Here is a 15,395-nt window from a genome sequence, read left to right as displayed (position 1 = left end):
ACCCTTTTTTAACCATTTGCTGCCCCATCCTGCATCATCATCCTCTCCCCCTTCTACTCCTCCTGCCCCCCCCAGCCCTCCATCCGTTTTCATCTCTGTTTTTTTCTCTCCTCCGCTTCACCATTCGTTACCGGGGTCGTAGCTTTCTCGGCTGCACATCTCTACCCTACGGCGCCATTGTTCGCGCTCAACGCGTGACACAAATCCTCTCCAGTCCTAGCCGACTCAACCTAGGTCTCTTCTTCCCGAGTCTCTCCCCAGGCCGAGGAACATAATCATCAGCCCTACCTACCTGTCCTACCTGGACCCGCCCGCCACGAAGCAGGAAAAAAACTTGCTCGTCATTCCTCTCATCCTTTCCAGCATCAGCTACTTCCGAGCTTGCCTCCAGCAATCATGGCTTACCGCGGGGGGCACGAGAACGACTATGACGGCCACAACATGCAGGACCTTCCTGCTGGTTCTGGCAGGGTAAGCTTCACTTTCCTCCTCTTCCTCCAATGCTTCCACCTTCAATTGCTGACTCGTTTACGCTTCAGTACCACCTGCCACCCCAGGACGAGGGCGTCGACGATGCCGGCCAGTCTCTCCTGAGAGACCCTCACGCACCTGCTCCTTACGAGAGCCACCTCGGCGCCGGCGAGACCCCCGGCCGCCCCGTTTCCGCATACAGTCTCACAGAATCATATGCGCCTGGCGCCGGTGCTCGGACACCAGTTCCCGGCGAGACCGCCTTTGCTTCCGGCTTCAGCCACGAGCTCGACTCGGACGCCAATGGAGGCGGCTTTGGCTACGGCCGTCCCGCCTCCACCGTCGATGCCGACGAGAGCTGGACCCGCAGACAGCAGCCAGGCAACCAAGGTGGCGGTCTGAAGCGCTACGCGACCCGTAAGATCAAGCTCACCCAGGGCTCCGTCCTGAGCATCGACTACCCCGTCCCCAGTGCCATCAAAAATGCCGTCCAGCCAAAGTATCGCGACGTCGAGGGCGGCAGCGAAGAGTTCATGAAGATGCGTTACACCGCCGCTACTTGCGACCCCAATGAGTTCACCCTCAAGAACGGCTACGATCTGCGTCCCCGAATGTATAACAGACACACTGAGCTGCTCATTGCCATCACCTACTACAACGAGGACAAGATGCTGCTGTCCAGAACCCTGCACGGTGTCATGCAGAACATCCGCGACATCGTCAACCTCAAGAAGTCCACCTTCTGGAACAAGGGTGGCCCCGCCTGGCAAAAGATTGTCGTCTGCCTCGTTTTTGACGGTATCGAAAAGACCGACAAGAACGTCTTGGACGTTCTGGCCACTGTCGGTATCTACCAGGATGGTGTCGTGAAGAAGGATGTCGACGGCAAAGAGACCCTTGCCCACATCTTCGAGTACACCTCGCAACTGTCCGTCACCCCCAACCAGCAGCTCATCCGCCCTGTCGACGACAGCCCCTCGACCCTGCCTCCCGTGCAGTTCATCTTCTGTTTGAAGCAGAAGAACAGCAAGAAGATCAACTCCCACAGATGGCTCTTTAACGCCTTCGGCCGCATCCTGAACCCCGAAGTCTGCATCCTGCTCGATGCCGGTACCAAACCCAGTCCCCGATCGCTGCTCGCCCTTTGGGAGGGTTTCTACAACGACAAGGACCTGGGTGGTGCCTGTGGTGAGATCCACGCTATGCTCGGCAAGGTAGTACTCCTCCTTTTCAAAAGTGAACTTCAATAATTAACATGAAAAAGGGAGGCAAGAAGCTTCTCAACCCCCTCGTCGCCGTCCAGAACTTCGAATACAAGATCTCCAACATCTTGGACAAGCCTCTCGAGAGTTCGTTCGGTTACGTCTCCGTGTTGCCCGGTGCCTTCTCCGCCTACCGTTTCCGAGCCATCATGGGCCGCCCGCTTGAGCAGTACTTCCACGGTGATCACACTCTGTCCAAGATTCTCGGTAAGAAGGGTATCGACGGAATGAACATTTTCAAAAAGAACATGTTCTTGGCCGAGGATCGTATCCTCTGCTTCGAGCTGGTTGCCAAGGCCGGCCAGAAATGGCACTTGTCCTACATCAAGGCCGCCAAGGGTGAGACGGACGTTCCCGAAGGCGCGGCCGAGTTCATCAGCCAGCGTCGTCGTTGGCTCAACGGTTCCTTCGCCGCCTCTCTCTACTCGCTTATGCACTTCGGTCGCATGTACAAGTCGGGCCACAACATCATTCGCATGGTATTTTTCCACATCCAGCTCATCTACAACATCCTCCAGGTTCTCTTCACATGGTTCAGCTTGGGTTCTTACTACCTGACTACAACGGTCATCATGGACCTTGTCGGAAATGCGGTCGTTTCCGACGACCCCGAGTTGGCCCGTCACGGCTGGCCTTTCGGCGACACGGCGACACCCATTGTCAACGCCCTGCTCAAGTACCTCTACCTGGCTTTCGTCATTCTGCAGTTCATCTTGGCTCTGGGTAACAGACCCAAGGGTTCCAAGTACACGTACATCGCCTCCTTTGTCGTCTTCGGTCTCATCCAGTCTTACATCCTCGTTCTCTCCATGTACCTGGTTGTTCAGGCTTTCCAGAAGCCCATTGGCGAGCAGATCAGTCTCGATTCCGGCGCGGACTTCGTCGCTAGTTTCTTCGGAGGTACGAATGCTGCTGGTGTCATTCTCGTCGCCTTGGTCACCATCTACGGTCTTAACTTCATCGCCTCCTTCATGTACCTCGACCCTTGGCACATGTTTACCTCGTTCCCGCACTACCTCGTCCTCATGTCGACCTACATCAACATTCTCATGGTCTACGCCTTCAACAACTGGCACGATGTGTCCTGGGGTACGAAGGGCTCAGACAAGACCGAGGCGCTACCTTCTGCACACGTCAGCAAGGGTGAGAAGGATGAGGCTGTCGTGGAGGAAATCGACAAGCCACAAGAGGACATTGACAGTCAGTTCGAATCGACTGTCAAGCGTGCTCTGGAGCCCTTCAAGCCCGAGGAAGAGGCAGACAAGCCTGACATTGAGGATTCCTACAAGTCTTTCCGTACCGGTCTGGTCGTGTCTTGGCTCTTCTCCAACACCTTCCTGATCATTGTCATCACGAGCGATAACTTCGACTCGTTTGGCATTGGCGTAAGTTCCTACCCTGTGCAGCACCATTTGTGCATCTTGCTGACTTTTCCTCCTAGGATACCGCATCCAAGCGCACCGCCTCGTACTTCAGCTTCTTGCTCTACTCCACTGCCGTCCTTTCGCTGGTCCGTTTCTTCGGATTCCTCTGGTTCCTTGGCAGAACCGGTATCATGTGTTGCTTTGCCAGACGGTAGGCGGCCAGCGGGGCTGTACCCAGCCGAGCGATACGCTTTCCAACGCCGGCCGGGGGTGTATCAGAGGGAAGACTGTACTCTTGCCAACTTTGGCTCAATGCAACGAATCCGCCGGTGTTTACATTCAGGGTATGTGTTTAGTAATACAGGACACGGGACTCGACGGTTTCTTGATGAAGTGGGCGGAAGCTCAGTAAAAAAAGTAGTTTCGATTAAGCAGCATTCATGGCGTTTTTACATGAGTACAATACCTTGCGCTTATTTTTTCAGACAATGATTATTCAAACACAAGATGCCCGTGTCTTAGGGTGCTGCTCTCCGTAAAGTGCATGTTTCAAGGAGCCTAGCAGCCCATTGCTAAGCGGCTTCCCATGACGCCGCAGACAATTACTAAAGCCGACAAACAACGCTGAGCCTGGTGGCGGAGGAGCATCGCACTTTTCGTGAGCACAAGAAAAGTCAACAGTCAAAAACTGCCATCAATGTTGCCCAACACCGTCGATTTGCATCTTCTCCGTGGAGTTTTTGTCGTCTTCCGAGCCCTGCGGCCCTTGCTCCATCGTCACTCCCCAAAGTCCGACAGCCCGTCCTCATCCGGCAGATCATCGGAAAATACGAACGCCGACCCTATCTTATCGCAACCAGAAAGTGACCGCATTGACTGGTGCCCAGTTGGTCCGCTCCTTCAGGCTGCCCTTCGCCGTGGCAAGATCGCAAGACTCCAACCGGGAACACCTCTTTCTTGACTGGTTTGTTCAAGCGCAAGCGACATCCTCTAAGGAGACCTGCACTACTCGTCCAGGTTGCACGCTTCCTTGTCTTTTTCACCCAAGCCACACCAAGAAGACTCGTCCACCCACCTTACCAAGCGCCCCACCAAGAAACACCACCTCCGCGGACAACCCCTCCAAAGATCGGTCAAGATGTTAAAGATCTGGTCCATGGTATGTGGCCCGCCGGCCCTAACCGCGCAAGCGCGGTGCTGACGTGTTTGTAGAAGAAGGAGCAGCAGAAGGCTGAAAATGCCGACACTGCGGGAGGCAAGAAGAAGAAGGTGACGGCTGCGCAACTGCGGGTGCAGAAAGGTATGACCCCTCAGTAAGCCCAGAGCGTCATGGCTCTGTCGCTGACCGTTTGCATACCAGATCTTTCGGAGCTGTCCCTCGGGTCGACAATGAAGACGGATTTCCCGGACCCCGACGACATTCTTCACTTCACGCTGACGATCGAGCCCGACGAGGGGATGTACCGGACCGGGCGGTTCACGTTTACGTTCGACATCAACCAAAACTTCCCCCACGAGCCGCCAAAAGTCCGGTGCAAGGAGAAGATCTACCACCCCAACATTGATCTCGAGGGCAAGGTTTGCCTTAACATCCTGCGCGAGGACTGGAAGCCTGTTCTTAACTTAAATGCGGTCATCGTCGGACTCCAGGTATGATTCGCCACCAGCGAGCGTCTCTGCAAGGCAGGACAACAGGCTGACCTATCCCCCACACAGTTTCTCTTCCTCGAGCCCAACGCTTCCGATCCTCTGAACAAGGAGGCCGCTGAGGACCTCCGACTCAACCGGGAAGGGTTCAAGCGAAACGTCCGGACCGCGATGGGCGGCGGAACCGTCAAGGGTCAGGGCTACGATCGTGTGCTGAAATAAGGCCAACGGCGGTCTTTGAGTGTCTGCCACGTCTGCGGGCTTGCGGCCGATATAACCCTCCTGGACGAGACAGGAGACGGCAAGCCGCTTTGATACCATAGACGGACAGGCAGGCAGAGCAGTTTTGGCGACGAGTGCAGTGGAAATGCGCATTTGGAAGGTCGGTGGGCATAAGCACAAAAGCAAAACATCATCGTCCGGCGTTCAAGGGGAAAGGAATATCAAGATACAGAGAGGACAACTATTGGGCGAGACATGCAGCTCAGGTAGTTAGAGAGCAGGATGATTGGGAGAGACGTATGGACTCGGTCCAGGGGTTCAGACATGCGGAAGGAGAGTAGGTAGGGTAAGCTACACGTGGCGCGGCCGGGACGAGACAGGGACAAGTAGAAGATGATTTACGGAATGCAAAGAGCGTTGCTGCGTTACGGCGTCGAAGGAACAAGCGAAGCGGACATGGCAACGAAAGCCAACCAACGGGGCGTATATTAGCAACCCGCGGAGCGAGAGAGCAAGCAATGCTGCAAGGGAGTCACAGCTCCCCGAGAAAGGAGTCATGCGTTGCTAGCAGCGCCGGTGACCGGTATGCGTCAACGGCCGCAGCCGGCGGCCCAGTTGTCGGTGAGATTCTGCCCGTGACCCATACTGGTATGACTCCTGGGTTGAGAATTGGATTGGACTACGATGTCGGCCCGGGTGGGTCTTCGCCGCTCCACACGAGGTACGGATACGTTGCGCGAGTGGTGCCGGCAATAACGTTGATTACTCCCCCGAGGTTCTTAGGTAAGGTCGCTGTCAAATAGGAACCTCAGCAGGTAGAGGTGACCCCCTCGGCCCAGCAAAGACCCAGCCGCCTCCAAAGTCCCCAGTACCCGCTCTTCCGCCATCTCCCACCTGGAGCATCAGGAAGCAGTTGGGAATCGAGAAGGGGGGCCCCCTACCGAACCCCGGACGCTTCGAGAGGGTTTCCCCACCATTGGCACAGGCCAGGCCGACAGACGCACGCAGGCCAACCCACCGACGAAAGCAAGCTGGGCCGAAGTCGGGGGCGAGCTGCCCGTGTCTACGCCAGTAAAAAATTTCCCAATTCCAAACGCCTTTTCCTCGTCGCTGAAACTCTGTTCTCCTTCATCATCTCCCTCCTCCTTCTTCTTCTTCCTTACAATTGACTTGTACGGATACCCTCTCCCCTCTTCCCCCTCCCCCTCCCAACAAACCACACAGTCAAGATGGCCTCCCGCAGCTTCTCCAAGGCGCTTCGTTCGCCAATGGCCCGCCAATTGGCGGCCAAGCCTGCCACCCAGCAGCGCACCTTCGTTGCTGCCCGCAGCCTCGTCCGCGCCTCTGCCCAGGTCACCAAGGCCTTCGCCGCCCCTGCCCAGCAGCAGGCCCGTGGTGTTAAGACCATGGACTTTGCCGGTCACAAGGAGGACGTCTACGGTAAGAACACGACAAGCTGAGAGGCCTCCCCTCTCCGGAATGACTCGCGAGAGAGGGGATTGTCTGTGACCAATGGCAATATGCTGACTTTCATTTGCGCACAGAGCGTGCCGACTGGCCTCAGGAGAAGCTCTTGGTGAGTCACAATCACCAAACTCCGGTGGAGAGGGGGCAATTGGAGCTGACAATCGTCTGCAGGAGTACTTCAAGGACGACACCCTCGCCCTCATCGGCTACGGCTCCCAGGGTCACGGCCAGGGTCTGAACCTCCGTGACAACGGCCTCAACGTCATCGTTGGTGTCCGCAAGAACGGCCAGTCCTGGAAGGACGCCCAGCAGGACGGCTGGGTCGAGGGCAAGAACCTCTTCGACGTTGATGAGGCCATCTCCCGCGGTACCATCGTCATGAACCTCCTCTCCGACGCCGCTCAGAGCGAGACCTGGCCCGCCATCAAGCCCCAGCTCGTCAAGGGCAAGGTGCGTGATTTCCCTCGCGATTGACGAGGTCAATTGACTCAAGCTGACTCTCCCATTTCACAATTAAAGACCCTTTACTTCTCCCACGGCTTCTCTCCCGTCTTCAAGGACGTCACCAAGGTCGACGTCCCTACGGACATCGACGTCATCCTCGTCGCTCCCAAGGGCTCTGGCCGCACCGTCCGCTCCCTCTTCCGTGAGGGCCGTGGTATCAACTCTTCCTTCGCCGTCTTCCAGGACGTCACCGGCAAGGCCAAGGAGAAGGCCCAGGCCCTCGGTGTCGCCATCGGCTCCGGCTACCTCTACGAGACCACCTTCGAGAAGGAGGTCTACTCTGACCTCTACGGTGAGCGTGGCTGCCTCATGGGCGGTATCCACGGCATGTTCCTCGCTCAGTACGAGGTCCTCCGCGAGCGCGGCCACTCCCCCAGCGAGGCCTTCAACGAGACCGTCGAGGAGGCCACTCAGTCTCTGTACCCCCTGATCGGTGCCAACGGCATGGACTGGATGTACGAGGCCTGCTCCACCACCGCCCGCCGCGGTGCCATCGACTGGACCCCCAAGTTCAAGGACGCCCTGAAGCCCGTCTTCAACAGCCTCTACGACGCCGTCAAGGATGGCTCCGAGACCAAGCGCTCTCTCGAGTACAACGGCCAGAAGGACTACCGCCAGAAGTTCGAGGCTGAGATGGAGGAGATCCGCAACCTGGAGATCTGGAGAGCCGGCAGAGCCGTCCGGTACGTTGACCCTCGCCGACCCACCCCCACAATCATACGCGCACACACACATTCGAGACCACCATAGCTAACGTAATCGTTTCCACAGCTCTCTGCGTCCCGAGAACCAGAAGTAAACGGTCCGGTGTTTCTTTGCTTTGGGAGAAGATGACAGGGGAAAAAAACATCTCCTCGGAATTGGCCATTTTTTCTAACCACTGCTTCCGGGGGATTGGGGGGGTTTAACTTTTGTACTCTATAACGACCGGATTCGAGGGGATCTGGACCTGGTTCAAAAGTTTGCATCTTGACTTTTGGGATCCTTCAAATACCATTTCTTTTGCTGTCCATGAACAAACACAACAACACATTACCACGTCGCTGCTGTCCCAAAGTGAATTTTCAGAAACTGCTCTTCTTCGGTTGGCGTCGTGCCCGTGATTGATGCGATATCTGTGTGCCTCGCTGCCGGCAACGCGGAGGTGTCGGTAGGATCATGCAGGGACCAAAGATAGGCTGACTCGCCGGGAGTCGGTGCCGGGCTGTGTTAACTTTTTTTCTTCTTCTCTTCTTCTCGCCGGTCGCGCTAGCAGGCTGCGACGGAAATTAACGCCCCCACGCACCCGTTACTTTGACTTTATCATGGTCGGCGGTGTGGTGTTGCGTGGTACCGATGACAGGCGAAAAGGCCGTATGGATAGGTAGTACATGTAGGAAGACCCAATCGGGAGGTCAAGCATCCGTATTGGATTTTATCTCAGCGTTGTCTCGTCGACGGGACTGCCTGGTGTTTGAATGAGATGACTAGAAAGCGATGGATATGTGGCTCAATTACAATTGACATGCGGATGCAATTGAGCGCCCTCCGTAGTGCGCGTTGTATGATGCTGTATTGCATTGCATTCCGTCGCATCTCTCATTGCCGCGTCTTCACATGCGCGCTCTCGTCTGATCAAACCCATCCTGCAGGGCGGAGTCAATGCCTCCTCGAAGCTCAGAAAGCTTAATATTTAATTGTCAGAGCTCGGTTGGAAAAGACCTTTAGGTGGGTTGTCCATCTTCTTTTACCATTGTAATGGCTCGTGATGGAGGTGTCGAATAGCTTGTTTCCCTCAACAACCACAAACCTTGATGACAGGCATCTATACCTCACCGAGGAATTGATTCGGTGACCTCGGTGAGTCGGTGTGTGATTTTTGCCGTAGCGACGGCGAACCAGGTGAGCCCCACTGGTATACCCCCTTTGTCTGTGCATGCCTCTCGGTAGTCGTTGCTCTGTCAACAACAAACAAGCGTGGGCCCCCCTTCCCACCCCCTTCATCTCACAAGCGAGCCCAAAATGGATTTTGCTCGGCATCCCATCGAAATATCAATCCATTGACGACGATTCGTCTTTTAGTCTCCCGCGCTCCAAACGAACGCTTGCCATCGATCTCAATACTCGTCCTTCCTAGCTTCTTCTAGTTTTGGCGAGCCTGCGCACAATGACGCCCTTGTCACCAACAAACGAATCAAGACTGAACATTGAGACGACCCTAACTGAAGAAGCAACGAGCCGCGGGTCCTTTGAGCACTACGAGGTCCACCACACCCGCTCTGAGACAACAACCGCGAGCGGCGGTAATGAGAGCGGCAGCGACGGCTCCTCCTCCTCCTCCTCCACAACCACAACCACCACTACTGCCTCTTCGCTTTCCGTAGACGACAGCCGCATCCGAGACCAGGAGAACATGCCACCCTCCCCCCCCTCGGATTCCTCGCCGTCGCCGCCGCCCTCTGCGCCCGCGACGGCATTCAAGCCCCAGCGCCACTCTCGCGTCATGTCTGGCACCGCACCCTCACCGCTCAAAATACTTGCCGGCTCCGAGACATCAGAAAAGCAGTCGCGAAGCCCGCTGCGCAAGACGGTCATTTCCCCCGACAAGGTCAAGCGGTTCCCCGTCAGGGTTAGCAACCCATCCGTCGACCCGCCCCGGACCGTCTCTCCCTCCCCCCCTCGTGAGCGCACTGTGAGCCTCGACGACGTGATGCACGACAACGAGGGCCTCAAGCACGCGATCCAGATCTTCGAGGACGACGACACCGAGCTGGAGAACGATGAGACCATCGGCGACGCGAGCACAATGACCACGGGCGATGCCGAGCTGCACCACCAAGACATGGCCGACGCCTACGAGGACCAGAGCAGCCTGGCCCACCCCGACGAGTCCATGATGAGCGCCTTCAGCACCTTCTCCGCCGTGCCCAACATGACCATGTTTGCGAAGCTTGGCCAGACCCCAACAAAGTATTCGAGCATGGGCGGCACAACGCCGCGGGGGAGGTCAGAGACCACGCACGACCAGGCTCCGCGGCAGCATTCCGATTCTGAGGGAAACACCACCAATTTGTTGGATTTCACCGCCAGCCAACGGTTCCCGCACAAATCGCCGTCCCGGCGGGGCAACACGTCGCCCTCGAGATCAAACCCTAACGCTACCCCCGCCCGCCAGATGTCAAACCTGCTCGATTTTGACATCCCGCCTCTGCCCACCCCCCGCAGCATCCCCACCATTACACCCAGAGAGCTCGAGAGCCTCAAGTCGAATTTCCTGTCAGAGATCAGCAGCTTGAAGGCGTCGCTGAGCGGCAAGGAGGCCGAGGTCCTCTCCCTCAAGACGGCCGTTGGCGATGCGGAAAAGCGGGTCGGCGAGAGCTTGGAGCAGGCCCGTGAAGAGCGGACTCTGCGAGAGCAGGTCGCTGAGGAGAAGGAGATGTGGGAGAAAAGCAGCCGCGAGATGGAGAAGGTCCTCCGCAGCGTCAAAGAGGAGATCACCCACACTCAGCGCGAGCGCGAGGAGCTCGAGTCTAAGCTTGCCGAATGCGAGGGACGACGCGAGGCCGCCGAGACTATGGCTCAAGAGGCCGAGAGTAAGCTGGCTAGCTTCCGCGCCGGAAAGTCCGTCGACGACAAGCCCTCGTCCCCCAAGGGAGGCACGGCCGCGACTTCCAAGGAGGTCGAGATCGCCGTCGAGCGTGTGGCCCGTGAGCTGCATGCGCTCTACAAGGGCAAGCACGAGAGCAAGGTCGCCGCGCTCAAGAAGAGCTACGAGAACCGCTGGGAGAAGAAGGTGCACGATCTGGAGGCCAAGATCGAGGAGCTTGCCGACGAGAATAATAAGCTCCGCCGCGATAGCACATTGACCCGTGTCGACCCCGCGCAGGCCGCCGCCGAGCAGGAGTTCCGAGCCCAGGCCGTCCGCGACTCGGCCCACATCAAGGAACTCAGCGCCGACGTCGAAAGGCTTGAGGCCGTCGTCATGTCGGTCAAGAGAGACAACTCGGAGCTTCGCGACTTGCTCGCGCAGGAGCGCGTCGAGAAGGGCGAGCTGGTACAGCTCGCCGAGGAGATGATGTCGATCCAGACGCTCGCGCCGCCGGAGCCGCCCAAGCCCGCACCGACCCCCGTTGCCGCGCGAACACCGGGACACCCAGCGAGGAGCTACACGGAGAGCAACTTGCGCAGTAGCATCGGCCGCGGCTCGGGCCTGAAGGCGCCCGGGTCCATCGCCGCGCGCGGGTCGGTACACGAGCGCACGGGCAGCAACGGGCCCGCGACCAAGGCCCTCCCGAGGCCCAGGCCGATGAGCGAGTTCGGCCCACGGAGCGGCATCATGAGCTCGATCGAGAAGATGGGCAACTACCGTGGACGAGGAGATTAGAACTACCCTCATCACGACTTTCAACATTGATTTTATTCTTCCTTTTTTCCTCATTTTACAAACTACGACGAAGCGAACGAAACCCAACGATGAACGGACAAAGCATTGCAGGACGGGGGAAGAGAGAGAGAGTGAGAGGGAGGAGGAAGGAAAGATGCATTGACGTAATGAACTGGCGTCCACGGATCTCCCTGTTTTCTGGGCTATTTTTGCTCTGGTCCTTGATGATGGATCATAGCCTGGCTGGCTTACTCTGTACGACGTCTGGGGCCGGTATGAAGGAGGGTAGGGCGGGGGAGAGAGACGGGGGGGGGGGGGGGCGACTCGAGAGGTGTGGCGTTATTTTACTCTTGATTTTGCGTAGCTTGCTGGGGGTTATTCGATCAAACCGGCCTGGACCGGCCTGGCTTGTGTGGGCAGGATACTGTTTTCTTGTTGGATGTCGAGTGTTGGAGTAAAACAGAAAGACTCCCACCCGAATCCCCCCCCTCGAGATACCTGGCTTCGCGGCTGCTGCTGCTGCTTATGCGAGCGGCACTCCCGACTCGCCCCCTCTACACCCTCACCATAACCATAACTCTTTGAATTGGTAATGTTGAGTTTTTTATTGCAGATATTGTTCTTCGCACCTTTTCTTTCTTTTGTGTTTCATGGATATGTATGTTGAGTGATGGCGGTGACTCTCTGGAACTCGCATGTGTGTCTGTGTGTGTGTGTGTGTGTGTGTGTGTGTGTGTGTGTGTGTATGAAAGAGAGAGAGAGAGAGAGAGAGGACAGATTACCCAAGAAGAATCGCTTCCGGGAGACGGGGGTGCTTCGTCGCAACGTGTAATGTTCGTCGCGTGCGAGCGGCTTGAGATATGTGAGTGGTCGTGGGGGGGGGGGGGGGGGGGGGGGGGGGGAGGCTGGCTATTAAGAAGAAAGCTCTCGTGGCGATGTTCACCACCCGAAGGGACCTGAAGAGAGGGGGGTAACTGTTTCTCCCCCGGATGACGTCTACGAGCGGCAACCTTCGTCCTAGTCATGTCAAAGGGGAGCGAGCAGACAGGTACGGTACACCCGGGATCACTGCACGGCCGGACCGCAGACGAGCCAAGCCGGACTCAACGTGACTAACTGACTGACCGTCTCAATTCTGTCTGTCTGCCTCTTGCGGTTACTTCTGGTTTTACAACAGTGTGAAAGAAAACGAACAATGTGATAGCAAACAGCCTTTTGCCAAACACCCATCCCCTCCCTCCCTTCCTGGAAAACATGACTAGATGTGAAACAGCCTGATATTCGAATTCTTTGATTTGGTCTGGAGCAGATGTGACAAACTTCTTCAGCCCCCTTCCCCCCCGTCTCGCTAGTCTCGGACTCTACCTCGCTGGAAATCAGAGTCTTTCTCTTCCTTCCGCCACAAAGCTTTGCAGCAACAACAACCAAAAAGGAAAACCCGATGCCGCATCGTCCTCGCGCCATCACGTCTAGAAGCCATGGGCCGCCTAGCCCTGTCTACGTCCGCCGGTGCTCATGAGCGTGATCTTCTGCTTCTTCTTCTTCCCCTTGCCGCCTCCACCAATACCGCCGCCGCCGCCGCCAGCACCTGCTGCCACAGGAGTGCTACTGCTCGAAGGTCCTGGCTCCATCACGCCAAGCGCCTCCATCTGGAAAGACAGCTCGGCGGCATCGATGAAATCCTCCTCCTTTAACCACCCATCGTCAACTTGACGGAGCGAGGCTGGAGCAAGCTCTGGCGATCCATGCACGACATGCGTGCCCCACACAGTCTTCTGCGTGGAGGGGCTGGTCGAGATGGAGGCTAAGTGCTCGAAGCCTGGACGGGGGTCTGGCGGCGTAGCGCCGGCATGGCTTGCAAGTGGCTGGAATTCCTCCAGGTTCAACGCAGGGACCTGCTCCTCCTCGATGGGTCCGTACTCGCGTCTCATGGCGGCGGTGCTCTTGAATTGGGCAGCCTCAATCCTTTCGGATTGAAGCCTCTCGCGTTCCTCCTGTACGGCCTTATCGCGATTCCGCTTCCTGCGCCGGCCAATCTCGTCGGCGAATTTGTCGAGAACATCAGCCGGTACGATGTCCGTCCAGTCACATTCAAGGAAGCTAATGCGGCATCCGTAAGGAAGATGCCCCAAGTACTTGGCTCGCTTCCGCTGCACTTCGTCCAACACATGGCCGGTCGATATGTGCTCAACCCGGGGCAACAACGTCGTTGGGAACGCCGAAAAGTCGCCGTACTTGGTCTTGAGGATTCTGATGTCGAGCGCCGACAGGTACAGATGTGGCTGTGACGAGTAGAAGTAAAAGTCGGGCTGGACAGTTTTGCTCTGGCCCGGCTTCTTGTTCGGCAGCATCGAGTCGGTCTTGCCGAGATCTTGGACCTTCTCCTTGGCCGCGTTGATGGCCCGTATGGCCTTCTGGGTCCATTCGTCATCCTCGTGGTACAGCAGCTGGTCTTCGGTCCCCTGCTTCTGCAGCGCCTCGATCTCTTCGTTGTACTGTTCCGCCATGTAGTCTCCGGTTCCCTTCATGATCCTGGCATAATCCAAAACATTGGCTGCAAAATGCCAAGGTACATCATCCGCCACATTGAGGGCATCCGAGCCGTTCTCCCACGGCAGCGCGAGGGTCGACTTGGCTGTTCGGGCCATCAATCGGAGCACCACGTCGTCTCCAACACGCGGCAAGGGGCTCTCCTGTCCCGCATAGAACCGCACGGGCCGTGTCTCGTGTAGGTAGACGCTGTCTTCGCAGAGGGGGCACTTCTTCCATCTGGCGCCCTTTCCAGGCTTCGAGTCGTCGTCTGTCGAGTTCATGAACCGGATCAGACAGGGCAGGCAAAAGATGTGTCCGCACTTTGCCATCCTCGGCGCCACCGGCTCCGATAGGCAGATCGGACAGCTGGCGCCCTGCGATTCCGACGAAGCCAGAATCTGTAAAACGTTGTTCCAGTCGATGTGCACATCGGCATCGGCTGCTTGGCTGGCGTAATTGCCTTCCGGCGACACAACGAATCTGTAATTCGCATGCACGTATCTCGCCTTGTCCACAGCGTGGTGGCCTGAGCCGGGGCCCCACGTCGGATTTCGCCTGTAGTTTCTGGCGTACGAGCTATGGTCGGCGTAAGCTCGTGGTGGCAAGCTGTAGTTGAGCAGGTGTGTGATGGAGGTTTGACCTCGTCGGCTGGAGGCGTTTCGCAGAGCCCTGGCCTCGGCCATGGCGTCGTCGTCGTCCGGATTCGAATGTTGTCTGATATCTCCCAGCCCCGGTCGCCGCTGCATCTTGTGTTGTTTTCGGGAGCCCTGGTTCTTCCGTGGGGTAGCGTGAGGAAACGAGGGACTGGCTTGAGAAGGTCGACGGTTGGATTCGAAGCTCGTAGTGACGGGGCCGGGTTGGACTGAAGGCGAATGGGAAGTCGATGCTGAGAGGGACTTGCCCAGATTGGACGGTGTCGAGCTCATGTTCGGTTACCCGGAGGTGAGAATAAAACGTGGGTGCAATGGTCTTCCCGTTGGTGGAAAGCTGTGGTCGTCTTGGTCGCCTCCGAGGGGTCGATGTCGTGATGCAATCCGCGCGAGGCAGAGGGCAGCAACGAGTTGAAAGGTAGCACGCCGAGCCGCTTGATCCGGTGATCGGGACGCAAAAGGAGAATAGGTTGTGCTAGAGACAACCGAGAGCTATGCTCCTCGGCCGAGGTGTTGAGAATAGATGAAGGAAGATGCTGTTTGTAGAACCAGACGGGGTCCAAAGCGGACGGACCCCATGAGTGATGGGTGGGGGGGGCGATCAGGTAACCGGACGTTGAGAGGATGCAGCAGCAGCACCAGCAGCACTGACATACCCTTTGCAGAGTCATTGGCGGCGGGGCAAATCGAAGTTGCTGCGATGAACTCCCGTGTGAGGGAAAGCTCGGCATCCGGGGTACGTACCGGGCGAGGCCATGCATTGAGTGTGTCACGTGATGATGCCGCCGTTTCGAGATGTACAGCGTGCCTGACCTGATCTGATGCCAGCTGGTTGCCAGCGCTGGATATGTACATACCACGCCACCCCGCGGCTTCACCTGCGACCATTGAAATCCGAGGTGATTGATCGATA

At 57.2% G+C, this 15,395-nt stretch overlaps 5 protein-coding genes across 5 annotated transcripts; 4 read left to right on the top strand and 1 right to left on the bottom strand.

The window, feature by feature from the left end:
* Positions 1–396: 396 nt before the first annotated feature.
* CH63R_09272 (Chitin synthase) lies at positions 397–3,312 on the top strand (the record flags this gene model as incomplete). The annotated part of the gene is made up of 4 exons (XM_018304246.1): positions 397–471; positions 540–1,685; positions 1,736–3,118; positions 3,175–3,312. 4 exons carry the CDS (start codon positions 397–399, stop codon positions 3,310–3,312), a joined length of 2,742 nt encoding a protein of 913 aa, XP_018156269.1.
* A 923-nt stretch (positions 3,313–4,235) lies between these two features.
* CH63R_09271 (Ubiquitin-conjugating enzyme) lies at positions 4,236–4,966 on the top strand (the record flags this gene model as incomplete). Its single annotated transcript, XM_018304245.1, has 4 exons — positions 4,236–4,256; positions 4,310–4,397; positions 4,458–4,747; positions 4,814–4,966. 4 exons carry the CDS (start codon positions 4,236–4,238, stop codon positions 4,964–4,966), a joined length of 552 nt encoding a protein of 183 aa, XP_018156268.1.
* Positions 4,967–6,195: 1,229 nt separating this feature from the next.
* On the top strand, positions 6,196–7,736 carry CH63R_09270 (Ketol-acid reductoisomerase; the record flags this gene model as incomplete). The annotated part of the gene is made up of 5 exons (XM_018304244.1): positions 6,196–6,406; positions 6,511–6,542; positions 6,605–6,883; positions 6,953–7,620; positions 7,709–7,736. 5 exons carry the CDS (start codon positions 6,196–6,198, stop codon positions 7,734–7,736), a joined length of 1,218 nt encoding a protein of 405 aa, XP_018156267.1.
* A 1,347-nt stretch (positions 7,737–9,083) lies between these two features.
* On the top strand, positions 9,084–11,300 carry CH63R_09269 (uncharacterized protein; the record flags this gene model as incomplete). The annotated part of the gene is made up of 1 exon (XM_018304243.1): positions 9,084–11,300. The coding sequence occupies one exon, from the start codon at positions 9,084–9,086 to the stop codon at positions 11,298–11,300; it is 2,217 nt and encodes a 738-aa protein (XP_018156266.1).
* A 1,487-nt stretch (positions 11,301–12,787) lies between these two features.
* CH63R_09268 (Ring-15 protein) lies at positions 12,788–14,758 on the bottom strand (the record flags this gene model as incomplete). The annotated part of the gene is made up of 1 exon (XM_018304242.1): positions 12,788–14,758. The coding sequence occupies one exon, from the start codon at positions 14,756–14,758 to the stop codon at positions 12,788–12,790; it is 1,971 nt and encodes a 656-aa protein (XP_018156265.1).
* Positions 14,759–15,395: the final 637 nt, after the last annotated feature.

The sequence above is a fragment of the Colletotrichum higginsianum genome, chromosome 6 (assembly GCF_001672515.1).
Source record: "Colletotrichum higginsianum IMI 349063 chromosome 6, whole genome shotgun sequence".
NCBI classification, from domain to species: Eukaryota; Fungi; Ascomycota; class Sordariomycetes; order Glomerellales; family Glomerellaceae; genus Colletotrichum; species Colletotrichum higginsianum.
This window is presented reverse-complemented; position numbering and strand designations above follow the sequence as displayed.